Source organism: Indicator indicator, chromosome 25, assembly GCF_027791375.1.
Source record: "Indicator indicator isolate 239-I01 chromosome 25, UM_Iind_1.1, whole genome shotgun sequence".
Taxonomy (NCBI): domain Eukaryota; kingdom Metazoa; phylum Chordata; class Aves; order Piciformes; family Indicatoridae; genus Indicator; species Indicator indicator.
In genome coordinates this window covers 16167636-16189555 of record NC_072034.1, presented here as the reverse complement: position 1 = coordinate 16189555, position 21920 = coordinate 16167636, and the positions used below count along the sequence as shown (strand labels likewise).

The following is a 21920-nucleotide window of genomic DNA, read 5'->3' as shown; positions in this document are numbered from 1 at the left end:
CCCTCCCCACCAGCCCAGCTTCCTCAAGGCTCCATCCAACCTGGCCTTGAACACCTCCAGGCAGGAGGCAGCCACAACCAACCCTGGGATTCACACCTGAAAACACCAAACCAGCACTGAAATGAGGGAACTGAAAGTGTCAGAGAAAGCCTCCTACCCAGGAAGGTGCAATTTGCCAGCTGGGATTTTGATGTCTGATAGTGACAGCATGGAAGGGGTTGGAAGGGACCTCTGGAGATCATCAACTGCAAGCCCTCCAGCCAGAACACCTCCAGGGGTGGAGAACCTTTTCCAGAGTCTCACTGCCCTCATGCTGAAGAACTGCAAATCTTCCACTGCTATTTTTTGATCTGCTTAGCTGAAAGTTTTGAGTTCTTTGTCTCCTTCAGCTGCTGAGCATCTTTGCTTGCACAGTAGCAAGGGAGTGCTTAGTGGTTAGTCCACTTACTGCAGTGCAGGCTGGGGGTGCCTTTAAGAAACCACAAAGTACAGAGCTCCAGAGGGGCCAGAAGGGGCAGGAGCTGGACTGGAAGGTGTATTCCATTCCCCTCTATCCTGCATCCCTATTAAAACTGGCTGAAAAATTAGGTTTGCCCTTTTTCCCTTCCTCTCTCCTCCTGGGAAGGACACCCAGGTTCTTATCTCTCTTGGTGTGGGGGGCTGGGACAGTCATGCCCAGGCCTGCCCAAGCTTTGCCAGTGATGCCAATTAGGCCTGCAGCTGCCTAATTAGGGCCTGGAGCTGCCAAGCTGAATTTCTGCTGCATCACAATGGTTTGGTATGGAGGACAGAGAGGCTTGGCAGGGAGGGTGCATGGAAGCCTGGGTTTTGTGGGCTTGGTTCTAAAGGGAGGTTTGTGTGAGGCTTTGGCTTGCTGAGCTTCTGTGTTGAGCCCAGACTATGGCTTTTGGTGTATTTTCTGTGCTGTGCTGTGCTTTGCACTGTACCCCTGCAGCACTGCAGTTTGTGAACAGCCTGCCTGGGGTAGTTTCAGGCTATGCCTAGAGAATCTTCCCCAGATCTTGAACAGAAAGTGGTAGAATGTGAATCATAGAATCAACCAGGTTGGAAGACACCTTCAAGCTCATCCAGTCCAACCTAGCACCCAGCCCTGTCCAATCAACCAGACCATGGCACCAAGTGCCTCATCCAGGCTTCTCTTGAACATCTCCAGGGATGGTGACTCCACCACCTCCCTGGGCGGCACATCCCAAGGGCAAATCTCTCTCTCTGTGAAGAACTTCCTCCTAACCCCCAGCCTATGCCTCCCCTGGCACAGCTTGAGACTCTGTCCCCTCCTTCTGGTGCTGCTTGCCTGGGAGCAGAGCCCAACCCCCACCTGGCTACAACCTCCCTGCAGGTAGTTGTAGAGAGCAATGAGGTCTGCCCTGAGCCTCCTCTTCTCCAGGCTGAACACCCCCAGCTCCCTCAGCCTCTCCTCACAGGGCTGTGCTCCAGACCCCTCCCCAGCTTTGTGCCCCAGACTCCTCCCCAGCCTTGTACTCCAGACCCCTCCCCACCCTTGTGCCCCAGACCCCTCCCCAGCTTCGTTGCCCTTCTCTGGACACCTTCCAGCATCTCAACCTCTCTCTTGAACTGAGGAGCCCAGAACTGGACACAGCACTCCAGGTGTGGCCTGAGCAGTGCTGAGCACAGGGCAGGATGAGTTCCCTGCTCCTGCTGGCCACACTGTTCCTGATGCAGGCCAGGATGCCATTGGCCTTCTTGTCCCCCTGGGCACACTGTTGGCTCCTGTTCAGCTGCTGCCAACCTGCACCCCCAGGTCCCTCTCTGCCTGGCTGCTCTCAGCCACTCTGTCCCCAGCCTGGGGCACTGCCTGGGGTTGGTGTGGCCAAAGTGTAGAACCCTGCACTTAGCCTTGTTAAATTTCATCCCATTGGCCTCTGCCCACCCACCCAGCCAGAATAATTCACTGTTGGGTGTAAAAAGAAAAATAATGGCTCAGTTGTAAACAATCCCATTGGACAGACTACCAGTGAAGTGGGGCTTGTATTTTCCAACGTTTTCCTTTCAGCTTCCTCACTCTGGGAGACACTAATTTGCTTCTGCTTGACTTTGCTGATCTTTGTGATCTTTCTTGTGGCTGAGTAGCCTGCCAAAACAATTCTCTGTTTTTTCTCTTGTCCCTTTGTGTCCAGGGAAGTAAGGAGGGGAGCAGGGAAGCTAGTAGCAGGTTGTCCAGGGGGTGGTTCTTGTGTTGTTTGTAAGTAGTAAATGTTATTGTCTATTCTTGTACATATTCATTGTATTGCATTGTAGGATTGTAGTTTTGCTTGTAAATACATCTTGCATTTGCTTCCAGCTGGGCTGGCAATTTAATGTTGGGGAGGGGAATGATTTTCAACCCACCACACTTCCCATCTCCACTCCCAGCCCTGTTGTGTGAAGCTTTTTTATTTCCCTTCCCCTTTTGGAAGAGGTGAAAGAGCAAATCTGCCTGGCTCTAAACAGACCCTTGGCCACACACCTACCTTTGAGTTTATTGTGTTCTGAGTCAGCTGGGAAGAGAGAGTCTGGGAAGAGCTTGGGGAAGGTGAGGCCGGCGTACTTGGGTCTGTTCTCCACGTAGTTCCTCACGGTGGGCTGCAGCTTCTTCATGAACTCCGGACAGGGCGTGCCCAGCTGCTCGATCACTTTGTTCCACTGATCGATATCTGAGCGTCGGTCGTTAAGGCGAACAAAAGGCAGAGCCTGGCATTTCCCTTGGAGTGTCCTCTGGGAAGCCCTCAGAAGGGTTCAGCTCCCTTCAGAACACCTTTACCCTCGCTCTGTTTTGGGCAGCGTTGTGCCTCCAGGTCCTACAGCCTTGCAAAGGGCAAACTCTCACGACTCCACTTGGTTGAGGGCGCTGAAAATGCACAGCTCCTCTCTCTGGGTTGCCATTTTTGTCTTTCAATTGCAATTCAGTGACCTGCATTCCAGGTTTTTTTTGTTGCAGGCAGGTGATTGCCTCCATGTCCCCTTGGCTGCACTGCTGCAGCAGGGAGGAGCAATGCAGTCACCTGGAGTCACCTGCAGTCTCTCTTCACTCTGTGGAGGGGTGAGGTTGAGCTGGCTCAAAGGACTTCACCTCGCCTGCTTTGCACGTCTGTGTTTACTTTCTCCAATAGATTCATGGAATGGGTTGGGTTGGAAGGGGCCTTCAAGATCATGCAATGCAACCATTCTCTGTATTCTTGCCTTCTCTATATTCTTAGGTGCTCTATGTCCTTACATTAGTGGGATGCTGTTTGCTACACTCATGGAATCACAGAATCACAGAATGGGTTGGGTTGGAAGGGACCCTACAGATCATCCAGTTCCAACCCTCCCACTATGTGCAGGGACACCTCCCACCAGCACAGCTTGCTCAGGGCCTCATCCAGCCTGGTCCTGAACACCTCCAGGCAGGAGGCAGCCACAGCCTCCCTGGGCAACCTGTGCCAGTCTCTCCCCACCCTCACTTGAAACAATTTCTTCCTCATCTCCACTCTCACTCTCCCCTCTCCCAGCTCAAAGCCATTGTCCCTCCTCCTGTCACTCCCAGCCCTTGTCCAAAGTCCCTCCCCAGCTCTCCTGGAGCCCCTTCAGGTCCTGCAAGGCTGCTCTAAGGTGTGCCTGGAGCCTTCTCTTCTCCAGGCTGAACAGCCCCAACTCTCCCAGCCTGTCCCCACAGGAGAGGTTCTGCAGCCCTCTGATCATCTTGGTAACCCTGGTGCTAATTTTGCTAAACCCACCCAGCCAGCAACCCCTCAGAAGCAATTTGATTTTACAAACATGCACTGGGAGTGATTTTTCTCTAGACAAAAGAAGCTTTCCTGAACTTTCTAGCCTGGTACTGACAATTTGATTTTACAAACATGCATTGGGACTGAGTTTTCTCTAGACAAAAGAAGCTTTCCTAAACTTTCTAGCCTGTCACTGACTAATAAGAGACAGACCCTCATGCTTAAACCCAAATTCTATTTGAGACAGTTTGTCTTAAGCTATTTTGCTACGTTTTCTTGAGACAGCAGCTAGGGTCTCTGCTAAAGGTGTCCTGAAGCTCTTCCAGCTGTCCTGTGGCTGTGAAATCAGTGCCCTCTCTACACCAAACTCACTCTCAGTGTTGAGAATCAATCTGAGGACAGCAGAAAAACCCAAACCCAGCAGGGGACATGCAGCCATGGGCACAATGATGCCACAAAATGTGATGGAAGACAGTTGCCTTGAGAAAATATTGGAACAACAACAACAAAAAAGCTTTGAAAGACAAAACTTGAAAGCATTTCTGCACAGAGAGCTGTAAAAAGTCTTCATTCCTCTCAGTCAGAAGTGGAGGAGGAGTTTCCCAGGTACCAAAGAGAGCTCCTCAGAGCCTGGGAGAGAAATCAACTCAACAGGATGAAGAGAAGAAGCAGCCAGGCCAAGCAAAGAGCTCTGTGGGGCTGTGGCAATTGGTTTGATTCAGGGAAGTCTTCTCCTACCTTGAAAAATTCAGGACAGACTCAGGCTGGCTTCACCCTGAACTCTCCAACAACAACAAAAACTCCAAACCCCCAAACAATCCATTTCCAACTGGCAGCTTTGCTCTCCAACAGCGTTGGAAGGAAGCAGAACAACCCCAGGAAGGGCTGAAACGGTGCTTGGAATGGTTTGGATCTAAAAGGGTTTGGAATGGTTTGGATCTAAAAGGGTTTGGAATGTTTTGGAACTAACAGTGCTTGGAATGGTTTGGATCTAAAAGGGTTTGGAATGGTTTGGAACTAACAATGCTTGGAATGGTTTGGATCTAAAAGGGTTTGGAATGGTTTGGATCTGACAGTGCTTGGGATGGTTTGGATCTGACAGTGTTTGGAATGGTTTGGATCTAACAGTGCTTGGAGTGGTTTGGAGCTAACAGTGCTTGGAGTGGTTTGGATCTAACAGTGCTTGGAGTGGTTTGGATTTCAGCTGCCAAAGGTTGCTGGAGGTCACAGTGGGGCTGTAAAGACTTTTTTTTTTCCTTTCTCCTTTTTCCTGAGTAACTTCCATTCCTCAAACTAAACCAAAGATTGAAGTAGAACCACACCCCCCCATGCAGACAGCCACAAGGAAGGTAACTCCCAAGAGCAGCCTTCAGCTGAGTTCATTCAATGTTGGATCAGAAGATGAAGTGCTGTGACTTTTGGAACTTGATTTCAGGGGAACACACTTCACTCTTGGCTGGCTGAGCTCTTTCAGAGGCAAGTCCCCAATGAAGAGCTTGAAAACAAAGAGGTTTGAAATGCTTTGCAGTGGAGAAGAAGAGAATAGAGAACTGAAGGTGTTGCTAGTGAGGAAAACACAGCTGTAAAAAGCTGCCCTGTGGTAGGGAGAGTCAAATACAGGACTTGCTTCAAAGCAGAGGTCAGAAGCTTGCACAGAGCAGGTTAACCAACTCTCAGGTATTTAGGGAAGGCCAGAAGAGAGATTTTTGGGAGCTGGACATGTTGAGAGGGAAGAATCAGCAAGATGCTCTGGATGGGTGTAAAACAAGATCCCAGACCAGGGCCTGCCTGGGGGAAATCAGTGTCAGTAGTGACGGAGAGGGCAGAAAGAATGCCCACTGCTGACATTTCTTGTGAAGTGGTGGAGAAGCTCTCAGTAGGAGAAAGCAGCCAAGCAGGCTACCACCCACGGGTGGAAGACTTCAAGAGATGGAAGAAGCTTCCTGAGTCACCAGTGCCAAGGCAGCAGGCAAGCCAAGGGAGCTGACAGACCCAACACATTCCTCTTCCTGACCAACCTTCTTCTGCAGGAGAGCAGCACTGCAGCTTTTGCAGCTCTGCCTGGCACCAAAGCCAAACCATTCACCTATCAATCACTGGGAGACATCAGACACAGGTTTTTCTTTTCCCACAGTCCCATAATTTACATCCTGAGCACAGAATCAGGGAATGGTTTGGCTTGGAAGGGACCTCATAGATCATCTGGTTCCAACCCCCTACCATAGGCAGGGACACCTACTGCTAAGACCAGGTTGCTGAAGGCTCCATCCAACCTGGCTTGGAATAATTCCAGGCTTGCAGCCACCACAACTTCTCTGGGCAGCACAGATTCATAGATTCATAGAATGGTTTGAGTTGGAAAGGACCTTAAAGCTCACCCAGTTCCAACCTGCTGCCATGGGCAGGGACCCCTCCCCCACCAGCCCAGCTTCCTCAAGGCTCCATCCAACCTGGCCTTGAACACCTCCAGGCAGGAGGCAGCCACAACCAACCCTGGGATTCACACTTGAAAACACCAAACCAGCACTGAAATGAGGGAACTGAAAGTGTCAGAGAAAGCCTCCTACCCAGGAAGGTGCAATTTGCCAGCTGGGATTTTGATGTCTGATAGTGACAGCATGGAAGGGGTTGGAAGGGACCTCTGGAGATCATCAACTGCAAGCCCTCCAGCCAGAACACCTCCAGGGGTGGAGAACCTTTTCCAGAGTCTCACTGCCCTCATGCTGAAGAACTGCAAATCTTCCACTGCTATTTTTTGATCTGCTTAGCTGAAAGTTTTGAGTTCTTTGTCTCCTTCAGCTGCTGAGCATCTTTGCTTGCACAGCAGCAAGGGAGTGCTTAGTGCTTACTCCACTTATTGCAGTGCAGGGTTGACATCTTGCCTCTGCGTGATGACCACCTGCACCATGGATGTCTCCTCACCACTCTTGTATCTGCTTAGAGTACTCCAGGCTGGTCGTGGGGGCTTCTAGAAGCATCCTTTGTACACATTACAAAGGCAGAACTGGATGGACAGTGATTGTGCACGCAGCCAGGGGAGCAGCCTGTGAGCAGTGCATCATGAAGTAGCTTCTAAATGAGCTTTAAGGGCTGTGCACAAAATCCTGAGCCCCCACTGCCTGTGACCTGAAGCCCAGAAAGCAAATCAGGTGCTGGGCTGCATCAAGAGAAGCATAGGCAGCAGGTTGAGGGAGGGGATTCTCCCCCTCTGCTCCGCTCTGCTCAGATCCCACCTGGAGCTCTGGGTCCAGGTCTGGAGCTTCACATTAATTAGTGAAAGCTTACAGAATCCTAGAATCACAGAACTGTCAGGGTTGGAAGGGAGCTCAAGGCTCAGCCAGTCCCAACCCCCTGCCATGGGCAGGGACACCTCACACCACAGCAGGTTGCTCACAGCCACATCCAGCCTGGCTGCAAAAACCTCCAGGGATGAGGCTTCCACCACCTCCCTGGGCAACCTCTGCCAGGCTCTCACCACCCTCCTGCCCAACAACTTCTTCCTCACATCCAATCTCAGTCTCCCCACTTCTACTTTTGCTCCATCCCCCCCACTCCTATCCCTCCCTCACCCCCTCCAAAGTCCCTCCCCAGCTTTCTTGGAGCCCCCTTCAGATGCTGCAAGGCCACCAGAAGGTCTCCTGGCAGCCTTCTCCTCTCCAGCCTGCACAACCCCAACTCTCTCAGGCTGTCCTCAGAGCAGAGCAGCTCCAGCCCTCTGCTCATCCTCAGGGCCCTTCTCTGGACACCTTCCAGCCCCTCCAGAGCCTTCCTGCAACAGAGGCTCCAGACCTGGCCCCAGAGCTGCAGGTGGGGTCTGAGCAGAGTGGAGCAGAGGGGGAGAATCCCCTCCCTGGCCCTGCTGGCCACACTTCTCTTGCTGCAGCCCAGGCTCTGCTTGGCAATTGAAAAAGGTGACCTGCATTACAGAATGACCCCAGAAAAACCAGCAGCTGGCAATGCCAGTTTCTGTGAGCTTATTGCAGTCACAGCCAGCACACCATGGGTTAGGTGAAGAGGCTTTGCCTGATTTCCTTGTAACTGGTATGCAGCTGTCAGAAAGAAGCCAGGTTTTGAAGCACTCTGCATGACTTTGGGCTAGGACAGAATCCCAGGCCAGCCCTGGGCTGCAGGCCATCAGCAGTTTGGAGTCAGCCAGGACACAGCTGGACCTGAGCTGGCTACAGGTCTTCTCCAACCTCACCTGGAATATTTCCAGGCATGGAGCCTCCACCACCTCCCTGGGCAACCTGTTCCAATGTTCCACCACCCTCATGGTGAAGAGCTTCTTCCTCACATCCAAGCTCAATCTGCTCTGCTCTCATTTCAAACCATTGCCCCTGGGGCTGTCCCTGCAGGCCTTTGGCAACAGTCCCTCTGCAGCCTACTTGGAGCCCCTTCAGCTACTGCAAGGCTGCTCTGAGCTCTGCCTGCAGCCTTCTCTTCTCCAGGCTGCACACCCCCAGCTCCCTCAGCCTGTCCCCATAGCAGAGCTGCTCCAACCCCCTGAGCATTTTTGTGGCCTCCTCTGGACCCTCTCCATCAGGTCCAGGTCCCTCCTGTGCTGAGGGCTCCAGCTCTGGCCCCAGCCCTGCAGGTGAGGTCTCCCCAGAGCAGAGCAGAGGGGCAGGATCCTCTCTCTCCAGCTCTGGCCACACTGCTTTGGATGCAGCCCAGGCTGCCCTTGGCCTTCTGTGCTGCAGTCTCACACTGCCTGCTCCTGGCCAGCTTCTCCCCCCTGCAACCCCAAGTCCTTCTCCTCAGGGCTGCTTTCTCTCCCCTCCTCCCCCAGCCTGCACTGACACTGAGGATTGTGGTGCAGAACCCTGCACTTGCTCTTGTTGAACCAGGTGCAAAAACTTCTTCCTAAGCTGCAGAGCCTCTTGCAATCCATCCTGAGGCAAGCAGGTTGCCTACCATGCCACCTCTTAAACAACCTGCCAGTTCTGAAACACACACACCACATAGATCCCCCTCCCCAAATGCATCAAGAGCCATTGCTGCCCACAGAATTGGAACCAAGTGGTCACCACTGCCTGCAGCAGGCAGTTCTGATGGAGCATGGGGATGCTGCTTGCCATCTCCTCCCCCCTATGGTCGCTGTGGGTTCCACCTGAGGCTTGTACTGAGAGGCTGGAACGGGTTATTGGTATTTTGGTTGGCAGGGGACGCTTCAATCCAGCTCTTTGGGCACAGTACAGCTCTAAGCCTAGCAAGAAGGGGCCAGAGGGGGCAGGGTTTGAAGCAGCTCCCGAAGCCGAGCCGGCTGCTAGGAAGGATACGATCGGTGCCAGGAAACAACACAGCACCTTTAATCATTTCTCCCATGATGCACCCTACTGACCACATGTCGACTGAAAACAAAAATGACACGAAGGTAAACAAGGAAACACGGACAGAACGAGAAGCTCAAGGAGAAGACCTCTCCGGCCAGGCTGCTGCGCAGAGCCTTGCAGCCCTCTGCAGACGCTCCTCGGAGCCTGCAAGCTTCGCGGCAACACGGAGCAGGGCTGAGGGAAATTGACCCCCAAAGGTTTCCTTCACCCCCGTGTGGGTGAAAGACAGCACTGTTAAACACAAGCGAGGCCCCTGGCAGCTCTCTCTAGTGAAAAGTCACCGACTCGTTCCTGCCTTTTGCAAGCCTTCCTCTGCGGTCTCTACCTGCATCTCTCCGGCTTTGGGATGCAAATGAGCGCCGGGCTGCGACTCAAGGAGAAGATGCAAATGGCTTTTCCTTTCTCCCCTTCAGTGACCAAGAGATCCAGGCATGTTTTCACCAGCAGCCTCCTTGTGAAGTCATCTCCAGCCCAGTTTGTTGAACTGATTTGCTTGCCTGGGAGCCTGCTGCCTGCCTTGCACTGTGCCTCAAGGAAGCCAGCAGTCCATAACACAAGAATCTTCCAAGATTCCCACCCTAGCAAGTGGTGATTTCCAACCAGGACAGGTGAGGCTGTGCCTTCTGCATCGAAATTCAGAGGGGGAAGGGGAGGGCTGCTCACCTCACATGGAGCAAAGCAGTTCAGCTGGAGCAGGTAAAGCCAACCACACTGCAACACCAGGTGAAAATCAGCCTCTTTGGGATCCTGTTTGGGATTGAGGTGGTGTTTCCTCCCCATCCCAACACCAGGAAACCACATCACATCTGCTCTCCTGGCTCTGTGATAAGTCATAGACACACATTGGTCTCTCAGGGCCAGAAACTAGGGGAGGGGGGAACGCAAGTATCACGCTGCTTGGTTGTATTTACTGATCCTTTCATATTGAGCAACTGTGTAAGGTGGAGTTGACTTTGAAGGCAAATGCCCTGTCTGTGAGAATCTTTACATGACTGGGTCTAAGGCTCCCTGTAGCTTTGGTCAGCTTAGGCAAAAGCTTCATCACTGCACAAGAAAGGAATGAAGGAAGGGAAGAAGAAACAAAGAGAGGAGGGGAACTTGTTTGGAAGCAAGAAGGAAACCTAGAGATGCAAATTATTGCTGCTTTCACCACCAGCTAAATGGCATGCAAAAATATCAGGGAAAGATAGAGCAAGCAGTTGTTTGTTCATCCTTCTCAGTTCTTTGGTGGATGAGAAGCTGAGCAGGAGCCAGCAGGGAGCACTTGCAGCCCAGAGAGCCAAGCAGAGCCTGGGCTGCAGCAAGAGAAGTGTGGCCAGCAGGGCCAGGGAGGGGATTCTCCCCCTCTGCTCCACTCTGCTCAGAGCCCACCTGCAGCTCTGGGGCCAGGTCTGGAGCCTCTGTTGCAGGAAGGATGTGGAGGGGCTGGAAGGTGTCCAGAGAAGGGCCCTGAGGATGAGCAGAGGGCTGGAGCTGCTCTGCTCTGAGGACAGCCTGAGAGAGTTGGGGTTGTGCAGGCTGGAGAGGAGAAGTTCCCAGGAGACCTTCTGGTGGCCTTGCAGCATCTGAAGGGGGCTCCAAGAAAGCTGGGGAGGGACTTTGGAGGGGGTGAGGGAGGGATAGGAGTGGGGGGATGGAGCAAAAGTAGAAGTGGGGAGATTGAGATTGGATGTGAGGAAGAAGTTATTGGCCAGGAGGGTGGTGAGAGCCTGGCAGAGGCTGCCCAGGGAGGTGGTGGAAGCCTCATCCCTGGAGGTTTTTGCAGCCAGGCTGGAGGTGGCTGTGAGCAACCTGCTGTGGTGTGAGGTGTCCCTGCCCATGGCAGGGGGTTGGAACTGGCTGATCCCAGGATGTGATTTGCCTTCTGTGCTGCAAACTCACACTGCCTGCTCCTGTCCAGCTTCTCCCCCACCAGCACCCCCAAAGTCCTTTTCCTCAGGACTGTTTTCCTGCTTTCTCTCCCCTCCTCCCACAGCCTGCACTGACCCTGCGCTTGCTCTTGTTGAACCTCATGAGGTTCAAAGGGAAGGTGACCAGAGGAGATGGTGAAGAGGGAAGAGTTGGGGTGGAAGGACCTCAGGAAGACATCTGTTCCTCTTTGTGCTCCAGTCTCACATCCTTCCTGCCCAGCTGAGAGCTTGCTTGCATGTCCAGGCTTCTGATTCCTTTCAGCAAAGGGACAGAAGGATCAGGAATGGTAAAATCAGCCAAAGATGTTTCTATATGGAAAGGATCCAAGCTAACCTTCCATGGGCACTGCCCTTGTAACTCAGCTGTTTCTCCAGAAGGCTCAGACCTTGCTGGATGGATTGGAACAAGCAGGGATTGTCACTCTGAAGACTCCACAGCTCCTTTCCTTCCTCATCTTCATCACTTCACAATGACCCTGCATTCTCCTCCTGCCTAAGGCAGGCTCCCTGGGCCTTGCCAAAACACAGTGTGAAATGGAATCCAATCTGAATCACAGATTTGCAGAATTAGGGGTTGGGAGGGACCTGGAAAGCTCCTCCAGTCCAAGCCCCCTGCCAGAGCAAGGTCACCTAGAGCAGATCACACAGGAACACATCCAGGCAGGTCTGGAATGCTCCCAGAGAGAAGATTCCATAACCCCTTTGGGCAGCCTGCTCCAGGGCTCTGTCACCCTCACAGGGAAAAAAACATTCCTCCTGCTTCCATGGAACTTCTTCTGCCTCAGCTTCCACCACTGCCCCTTGTGCTGGCATTGGGCATCACCCAGCAGAAGAGACTTGTAAGTGCCCTTGCTAAAAATCCTGCTGAGCTGGCTCTTCAGAGCTGCCCTTAGGGAAGCTCTGCTTCATGGACTGAAAATCATAGGATCATAGAATCACAGAATTGTCAGGGTTGGAAGGGAGCTCAAGGTTCAGCCAGTCCCAACCCCCTGCCATGGGCAGGGACACCTCACACCACAGCAGGTTGCTCACAGCCACATCCAGCCTGGCTGCAAACACCTCCAGGGATGAGGCTTCCACCACCTCCCTGGGCAACCTCTGCCAGGCTCTCACCACCCTCCTGCCCAACAACTTCTTCCTCACATCCAATCTCAAGCTCCCCACTTCTACTTTTGCTCCATCCCCCCCCACTCCTATCCCTCCCTCACACCCTCCAAAGTCCCTCCCCAGCTTTCTTGGAGCCCCCTTCAGATGCTGCAAGGCCACCAGAAGGTCTCCTGGCAGCCTTCTCCTCTCCAGCCTGCACAACCCCAACTCTCTCAGACTGTCCTCAGAGCAGAGCAGCTCCAGCCCTCTGCTCATCCTCAGGGCCCTTCTCTGGACACCTTCCATCACCTTCCAGGAAGTATCCTTCCTGGAAGAGAGGCTCCAGAACTGGACCCAGAGCTGCAGGTGAGGCCTCACCAGAGCAGAGTGGAGGGGGAGAATCACCTCCCTCGACCTGGGCAGCCTGTGCCAGGCTTTGAGAACCCTTTCAGGGAGCTGAAGATAGTGAGAAGGTCTCCCCTCAGCCTCCTCTTCTCCACACTGCACACCCCCAGCTCCTTCAGCTGCTCCTCCCCAGCCCTCTTCTCCAGACCCTTCCCCAGCTTCATTACCCTTCTCTGGACCTGCTCCAGCTCCTCAGTGTCCTTCTTGGAGCCCTTAAGGGCCCTAAACTGAACCCAGTGCTCAGGGGATGGAGTATTCCAGGAGTGCTGGGGGCTGCCCTGCACTTTGAGGTGATTGTGTTAGTTGGGTGTGGAGCCTGCCCCATGCTGCAGGGCAAGCTCAGCACCTCTGGAATGCCATCTCCAAGCCATCCACCCAACCCAACCACTCTTCCTGCATTGTGGTGGTTTGCATCTGGTGACTTTTCCAGTCCATGTTCCTCTGCAACTGGCAGCCAGGGGATTGTGGCTGTTTCCTCCTCAGCACTCAGGAGGCAGCTGCAGTTTCCCCATGGAACTCCTAGTCAAGCACTGCTGCATCTTCACCTGGCTGCCAGGCAGAGCTGTTCCTACAGCAAGCTGCCAGAGCTCTGAAAAGAGGACAGGCAGGATCTGACTCTGACAAACACTAAAGGGAATCAGCTCAGAGCCAGCAAAAAAGCAGTAAGGACTTCCAGAACTGCATGTCTGGCAAAGCTGGGTTTGCTCCACACCAGCTGCCAGTGCCTGTTGGTGCCAGCTCTTTGTGGTGCCTTTCTGCCAGCCTGCTGGGATGAATGTGCCTCTTTGGTTCTGGAAGGGCAAGGGAACTGATGCTCACAGGATCACAGAAACATTCAGGTTGGAACAGCCCCTCAGGATCCCCAAGTCCAACCACTGACCCTGCTCTGCAAGGGTCACCCCTAAACCATAGCTCCAAGCACCACATCCAAACCACCTGCAAACACCTCCAGGCTTGGGGACTCCTCCACCTCCCTGGGCAGCACATTCCAGTGCCTGACCACTCTTGCTGGGAAAAAACCTTTCCTACTGTCCAGTCTAAACCTTCCCTGGTGCAGCTTGAGGCCATTCCCTCTTATTCTATCACTAATTACCTGTGAGAAGAGGCCAGCACCAACCTCTCCACAACCTCCTTTCAGGTAGTTGTAGACAGCAATGAGGTCTCCCTCAGCCTCCTCCACTCCATCCTAACCATCCCCAGCTCCTTCAGTCTCTCCTCACCACATTTATTCTCCAGGCCCTTCACAGCTTCCTTGCCCTCCTCTGCCCTGGCTCCAGCACCTCCACATCTCTCTGGCATGGAGGTGCCCAAAGCTGAAGGCAGCACTCCAGGTGTGACCTCCCCAGAGCTGAGTGCCAGGGGACAGTCCCCTCCCTGCTCCTGCTGGACACAGCATTGCTGATCCCAGCCAGGATGCCTTTGGCTCTCTTGGCCACCTGGGCACTGCTGGCTCCCCTTCAGCTGCTTGTCCATCAGCACCCCCAGGTCCCTTTCTGCCAGCAGCTTTCCAGCCACACTGCCCCAAGCCTGCAGCACTGCTTGGGGTTGTTGTGGTGCTGTGTTTTATTCTGATGGGCAACACACAGACTGCTGACCCTGGCCAGGGGACTCTCCTGGTGTCAAACCAAGGTCTCAGAAGCCACCCCCTCGTTTGGTTTCATTTTCTAACATTGCTTTCACCCCCCTGGAAGTGGCAAAAAATAATCTCACCCAAGACAAGGAGAGCAATGTGGGAGGGAAAGGCAATTCCATTAACCACACAGACCTCATGCAAATCCATTTTTAACCCAAGAGAATCTGAGTTCAGGCCATTTTGGAAACCACAGCAGGGAAAGGGTTACCTTCAACTGGGTGAGTCAAATTCTTCAGCAGGTTTGAAAGACAAAAAAGAAAAAAAAAAAAAAAGAAAACCATGAAACAAAACACAAAACAAAACCAATGTTGTATTGACTCAGTCCTGAGCCCACACAGCATTGAGATGAACCCAAAGACATGATGCGTTAGCAAGCAAAAGGCTATGAGGTCACCACAAATGTTATGGAGTCACTATTGCCAACACATCAAAGCAGAAAAACAGATTTACAGGGATCAGGTGGACCAAGCTAGGATTCCTTTATCTTTTTTTTTTCTCCCCCCTCCTCTTATTTTTTTTTTTTCTTTGAAGATTAATGTTATTCAGCTGCCCAATTGGCAAGCAGTATGATTGCTTGCTGCCTTGCTCAGGTGCTACATCAAATGGGATGATTATAAAGTTGTAAAAGAAGTTCGGAGACTCATAGAATGGCTCAGGTTGGAAGGGACCTTCGAGGTCATCCAGTTCCAACCCTCTGCCTCGGGGCAGGGACACTTCCCACCAGCCCAGCTTGCTCAGGGCCTTTGAACACCTCCAGGGAGGGTGCAGCCACAGCCTCCCTGGGCAACCTTGTTCAGTTCACAGAATGATAAAGGCTGGAGGGAACCTGGAAAGCTCATCCAGTCCAAACCCCCCCTGCCAGAGCAGGGCCACCTAGAGCAGACCACACAGGAAGACATCCAGGTGGGTTTTGAATATCTCCAGAGAGGGAGACTCCACAACCCTCCCCACCACCAACCCTGGGCAGCCTGTTCCAGTTCTCTGAAAGAATTCTGCCCATCTGTTTTTCAGCTTACATGTGGTTGGACAAAAAAAAAAAAAAAAAAAAAGCTATGTTCTCATACCTCTGAGATTCAGCTGGGTTTGGGGTTTTGTTGTTTTGTTTTGTTGGTTTTTATTTTTTTCCCCACTCCTGGTGTAGGCATGATGTGGCAAAAGAAAACCAACCAAAAAAAGGGTTTGAGGGGAGGGGGCTTGGGGTAGGGGAGGTGGAGAGGAGAGGGACAACTAATAGGTGAAGGTGCAGCAAATGGCAGAAGGATACAGTCCCTTCCTGGAAAGAGTATTTTGTGGCGAACCATTTCTCCCATAATGCATCCCACGGACCATATGTCCACTAGAACAGCAGAGACAGGGAAGTGAAGAAGGAAAGGGAGGGGGGAAAAAACAACAACAACAAAAAAGGCAAAGTTAACTAGGACACTTCACTCCTAAAGGAGGGAAGAGGGGGAAAAGAGCAGGTTGATCAGAACAGTACACTTTGGTTTATGGTTTGGTTGGCTGGTGGTTGTTGTTGGATTGGGTGGTTTGATTTTTTTTTCTCCCTGTGGCTCACCAGGAGTCAGCTCAATCAAGTAAAGAAGTAGAAGGTGTGCCAGTCAGCTCCATGCTAGTTAAAGACAGGGAGAAAGGAGGAGAGAGGAGAAAGACGGAAGAGAGGAGAAAGACGGAAGAGAGGAGAAAGACGGAAGAGAGGAGAAAGACGGAAGAGAGGAGAAAGAAGGAAGAGAGGAGAAAGAAGGAAGAGAGGAGAAAGAAGGAAGAGAGGAGAGAGACGGAAAAGGAGAAAGAAGGGAAAGGAGAAAGAAAGAAAAGGAGAAAGAAAGAAAAGGAGAAAGAAAAAGAAAGAACGAACAGTATGCTTTGGTTTATGGTTTTGTTGGCTGGTGGTTGTTGTTGGTTTGGTTGTTTTGGGTTTTTTTTCTCCCCATGGCTCACCAAAAGTCAGCTCAATCAAGAAGTAGAAGCTGTGCCAGTCAGCTCCATGCTAGTTAGTAGCAGTGTTGGTTAAAAAAAAAAAAAAAAAGGAGGGGAATAAAATCAATATTTTGGGGGAAAAGCCCACAGCTAGCATGTAAAGCTGGAGTCCTACCTGCACAGACCCATGGTATACACTGAGTTTATAGTGAGAAAAACCTCCTCATTTCAAAAAGAAAACCTCCTTATTTCAAGAAGAAAAAAAACCTCCCTATTTAATAAAGAAAATCTCCTTATTCAAAGAGAAAACCTCCTTATTTCAAAAAGAATAAAACCTCCTTATTTCAAAAAGAATAAAACCTCCTTATTTAAAAAAGAAAACTTCCCTATTTCAAAAAAAAAAAAAAACCTCCTTATTTCAAAAAGAAAACTTCCTTATTTCAAAAAGAAAACCTCCCTATTTCAAAAAGAAAAAACCTCCCTATTTCAAAAAGAAAACCTCCTTATTTCAAAAAGAAAAAAAACCTCCCTACTTAATAAAGAAAACCTCCCTATTTAGTAAAGAAAACCTCCCTATTTAGTAAAGAAAACCTCCCTATTTAATAAAGAAAACCTCTCTATTTCAAAAAGAAAAAAACCCTCCCTATTTAATAAAGAAAACTTCCTTATTTCAAAAAGCAAACCACCCCCAGCCCCCTTCTCCCCCAAAAAAAAACCCAACAGCAAACCAACCCCAAAGCCAGACCATGCTCCTCTGGAGTGAATCCTGCTTACAGCCAGGCTTTGCCCTGCAGGACTGAGTCTTTCTCTGCAGCAACACACCAGAGGTTCCAAGTGGAACTGCTCACAGGGAGAGGGGAAAGGCCTTTAGGGATAAATTCCACGCTTAAGGCTTGCTTAAAACTCCTGCTTCAGGACCTGTGCCTACCTCTTGTCCATAGGTAGCTGTCTGTATGTGTCTGTACCTACCCCCAGGAAATAACCAGAGTGTAACCTGGGGGGAGTCTGCTTTGTACTGTGGGGGTACTCCAAAGAGAAGCTAACCCAAACCTCTGGCAGGGCAAGCACTAACAAAGCCTAAGAGCATCTCTTGCCTTCCTGATCCTGCCTTCAGCTTTGAGGAGCAATATGCATAGTTAGGTTAGCTGCTTGACTTGGGTGGGGTTGGTTATTTCATTGTGCCTTGGGTGGGTTTGGTTATTTTGATTTGGGTGAGTTTGGTTATTGCATTGTGCCTTGGATGGGGTTGGTCATTTTGATTTGGGTGAGTTTGGTTATTGCATTGTGCCTTGGGTGGGGTTGGTCATTTTGATTTGGGTGAGTTTGGTTATTGCATTGTGCCTTGGGTGGGTTTGGTCATTTTGATTTGGGTGAGTTTGGTTATTGCATTGTGCCTTGAGTGGGTTTGGTTTATTTCATTTTTGCTTGGATGGGTTTGGTTATTTCATTGTGACTTGGGTGGGTTTGATTGTTTCATTTTGGCTTGGATGGGTTTGGTCATTTTGATTTGGGTGAGTTTGGTTATTTTTTTGTGCCTTGAGTGGATTTGGTTTATTTCATTTTTGCTTGGATGGGTTTGGCTATTTCATTGTGACTTGGGTGGATTTGATTTATTTCATTGTGACTTGAGTGGATTTGGTTGATTTCATTTTGGCTTGGGTGGGTTTGGTTATTTCATTGTGACTTGGGTGGGTTTGATTGTTTCATTTTGGCTTGGATGGGTTTGGTTACTTCATTTTTACTTGGTTGGGTTTGGTTATTTCCTTTTGACTTGGGTGGGTTTGGTTATTTCATTGTGACTTGGTTAGATTTGGTTATTTCATTGTGACTTGGATGGGTTTGGTTACTTCATTTTTACTTGGGTGGGTTTGGTTATTTCATTGTGACTTGGATGGGTTTGGTTACTTCATTTTTACTTGGGTGGGTTTGATTACTTCATTTTTACTTGGGTGGGTTTGGTTATTTCATTGTGACTTGGTTAGATTTGGTTATTTCATTGTGACTTGGATGGGTTTGGTTACTTCATTTTTACTTGGTTGGGTTTGGTTATTTCATTGTGACTTGGTTAGGTTTGGTTATTTCCTTTTGACTTGGGTGGGTTTGGTTATTTAATTGTGACTTGGTTGGATTTGGTTATTTCCTTTTGACTTGGGTGGGTTTGGTTATTTCATTGTGACTTGGTTGGGTTTGGATATTTCATTTTGCCCTTTAAGTGTTAAAAAACCAAAAGAAAGCTAATGGCACAGTAAGAGCAGAAAGGAAAGTTCCTCTACTTCATGTGACAGGGGGAAAAAAACCTCTTTTTCAAATGCTTTTAAAGACCCTGCCAGGCTTTTGTGGTCATGTTTGGACCTACACAACCAGTTTCTTCTCTTTTTCTTCCCCCTTTTTGCCCTCCAGAAGCATTCCAAAACAAAACAAAGCAAAGAAAGAAACAAACAACTAATTTCTTCTCTTTTTCTTCCCCCTCTTTCTCCTCCAAAAGCATTCCAAAATCAAGCAAAGAAAGAAACTAATTTCTTCTCTTTTTCTTCCCCCTTTTGGTCCTCCAGAAGCAATCCAAAACAAAGCAAAAAACCAAACTAATTTCTTCCCTTTTTCTTCCCCCTTTTTGCCCTCCAGAAACAATCCAAAACAAAGAAACAAACAACTCCTTTCTTCTCTTTTTCTTCCCCCTTTTTGCCCTCCAGAAGCAATCCAAAACAAAGTGAAGAAAGAAACAAACAACTCATTTCTTGGGAAACCCAAAGAAAAGGCAATGCTCCGTTTGGGAAAAGGATGGGGGAGAGGTATCAGGGGCATGGGACAGCAAAAGCATGCCTGAGGCAGTGGCAGAGTTTTCTTCCTGGTGACAGTTTGGGGACCTTCCAGAGAAGTGCAGCAAACCAGTGATAATTATGCATCTTTAGCCAACCAAGTGCAGAAAGAAAAGGAAAGCAGTGAACAGTCCTTATAGAGAGTAAGAAGGAGGAGGAGGGGGGAAAAAAAGAGCAGGGGAGCTTCAGTGATGTGGAGGAGGGAAGCAAAGAACAACCCTTTCTGTTGGCTTCCTTGGGAGCTAGAGCAGAGCCTCCAAAGCAGAGCAGCTCCTCAGTCATTCTCTCTGTTTTTTGGGGGGGTGGTTTGAAATCCTTCATTGTGAATCATATTCCTTGCCCAGGGAAGTCAAAGGAAATCTCTGTGGGCATTTGACCAGGAGCTTTGGAGGTGGGAAACCTTCTCAGCACCTTCCAGCTCTGGACTGGAGGGCAAAACTGTGTCTAACTTTCTGGTGGGGCCATTTTAACCAGGGGAAATGCAAAGCTCCTTTCTCTGACTTTTCAAGGGTGAGAACAGCAAGAGTGGGAAATCATCTACTGAAACATCGGGAGAGGGGCGAGGGAGGAAGGGAGGGAGGAAGGAATTCAGAAGGAAGGAATTCGGAAGGAAGGAATTCGGAAGGAAGGAAGGAAGGAAGGAAGGAAGGAAGGAAGGAATGAAGGAAAGAAGGAAGGAAAGAAGGAAGGAAGGAAAGAAGGAAGGAAGGAAGGAAAGAAGGAAGGAAGGAAGGAAAGAAGGAAGGAAGGAAGGAAAGAAGGAAGGAAGGAAGGAAAGAAGGAAGGAAGGAAGGAAAGAAGGAAGGAAGGAAGGAAAGAAGGAAGGAAGGAAGGAAAGAAGGAAGGAAGGAAGGAAGGAAGGAAGGAAGGAAGGAAAGAAGGAAGGAGGGAAAGAAGGAAGGAGGGAAAGAAGGAAGGAGGGAAAGAAGGAAGGAAAGAAGGAAGGAAAGAAGGAAGGAAAGAAGGAAGGAAAGAAGGAAGGAAAGAAGGAAGGAAAGAAAGAAGGAAGGAAGGAAGGAAGGAAGGAAGGAAGGAAAGAAGGAAGGAAAGAAGGAAGGAAAGGCAAAGGACTTCATTTCCCAGTAGCTGGAACTGTGGCTATTGCCTAAGGAGGTATCCAAAGCCTGCTGAGCTTAGCTCAGATCCCTGATGGCACTTATCCAAAAGATCAGTTATAAAATAAGGAAGATTCTTCTTTTCTTCCTGCATACATTGCCTCTGCTCAACAATTCTCTCCTTTTTTTAGGCTTGCCTATGAAAGTGTGTGCTGTAAATTCCTAACCGTGGCAAATAATCAAGGCTGAGCTTTGAGAACTTTGGAAGGGGCATGGCTCTGTTCTTGCTTAAGTCATGGAATCAGCTCCCCCAAACCTTTGCAGAATGTGAAGGTTCTCATGCAGGTTAAGCTAAACTCTTCAATGCCAACCAGGCAGGGGAATTTTTAGTGAGTTCCTACTTTTGATGTATTTGCCACCAAAAAGTCTCACAGATTCAGAGAATGGGTTGGGTTGGAAGGGACCTTCAAGATCATCCAATTCCAAACCCCCTGCCATGGGCAGGGACACCTCCCACCAGCCCAGCTTGCTTAAGGCCTCATCCAAACTGGCCTGGAACACCACCAGGGAGGGGGCAGCCACAACCTCCCTCTCCTTGCCAGACAAGAGACAACAGAATCCAAGCCACAGTGGATTGCTCTCCACTCTAGGCTGCATCCTTCCCTTCCTTCCTGCATGTTCTACCTGCCCCTCAGATGTAATTCTCAGGTTTGTTACAAAATGAGAACCACTTAGAAAGCTTTTCCCTGAATCCCTTGCAGACTGTGAACGCTTCTACAGGGAGCACCTCCTGCCTGCTTTTCACAGCCTTTCCAGGGACCAAGAGGTATCCAGATCCCTCAAGCCTGTTCAGAGTAAAATCCTATTTACACCAAGGGGCATTACACACAAATTAGGCTTCATGGCTGTTTAGCTTCTGCTTTTGCCTCTCTTCTCCAAATCTACTTTCCAGGAAAAACAAAGAAGGCTCAAACTGCGGAATTTATCCCTGGATTTTGCCTGCACCTGACACCTGTCATCAAAATATGGGACTTGGGTTAAAGCTGTCATAAAGGCAGAAACCATTCCTGAAATTCAGCTCTGGCTCTGGCAATGGTGGAATTCTGGAAGAGTTAGGATTCCCCACTGCAGCTGGGACCTCTTCTTCATCCCTCAAACAACTCAGAGCCCCAGACTCTGGTTTAGAAGCCATCACTCATTCAGCAATTCCAGTGGTCCCAAGACTGTTTCCCACTCCACTGACCACAAAGGAGTGAGTTGCATTTCAGATGAGTTTAAACTCATCCCAACCCAAGAAGAAGTTTCTCACTGCTGATCAATTCCCCAGCAGGGCGTCCCAAAGACATTCTGCAGCTGCAAGGGCACAGCAGTGAGGAGCTGCTCTGAAGGACCTGCCTTTTACACCCCCAAGATGCCACCTCCCACCAGCAGCTGCTCTCCTCCTAGTGCCCCTCATGCCCAGAGGCAGCCCTTACACCTCAGGCCAGGCTGTGCCTGCCAGGAAATCCCAGCCCTACCGTTCTCCTTGTAGCCCATTCCCAAGATGACCTCTGGTGCCCTGTAGTAACGTGTCACCACGTAGGGAGTCATCATGAAGCTGGTGCCTGCAGTCCTGGCCAGCCCAAAATCCAGGATCTTCAATGTGCAGTCAGATTTTACCACGATATTACTTGGTTTGAGGTCCTGCAAGGCAAAGGAAAAGAGTGAATAGACATCTGGCTGTCCTTCAGCCAGCCAGGCACTGCTGTGATCACAGCAGCACAGTCTCACAGTAGATCAGAGGTTGGAAGGGACCTCCAGAGATCATCAGGTCCAAGCCCCCTGCCAGAGCAGGGTCACTTAGGGGAGTCTGCACAGGAATGCATCCAGGTGGGGTTGGAAAGGCTCCAGAGAAGGAGACTCCACAACCCCCCTGGGCAGCCTGCTCCAGTGCTCTGTCACCCTCACTGTAAAGAAGTTTCTCCTCATGTTGAGCTGAAATCTTCTATGGTGAACTTTGAACCCATTGTTCCTTGGCTTATTCCTGTGCACCACCCA

The 21920-nt window shown here is 50.2% G+C and overlaps 1 protein-coding gene across 6 annotated transcripts in view; it reads right to left on the bottom strand.

Annotated features, from left to right (window-relative positions):
- MAPK10 (mitogen-activated protein kinase 10) overlaps positions 1-21920 on the bottom strand; it is a 59198-nt gene that overhangs the window by 12203 nt on the left and 25075 nt on the right. For 3 of the 6 annotated variants that reach the window (XM_054392389.1, XM_054392390.1, XM_054392391.1), the window contains exons 6-8: positions 21401-21566; positions 15360-15431; positions 2493-2675 (exon numbers count right to left, since the gene is read on the bottom strand). In XM_054392389.1, coding sequence (XP_054248364.1) covers positions 2493-2675; positions 15360-15431; positions 21401-21566 — 421 coding nt within the window. Of the gene's footprint in view, positions 1-2492; positions 2676-9007; positions 9080-15359; positions 15432-21400; positions 21567-21920 lie in introns of all 6 variants that reach the window. The other 3 variants (XM_054392392.1, XM_054392393.1, XM_054392394.1) reach the window with 2 other exon arrangements.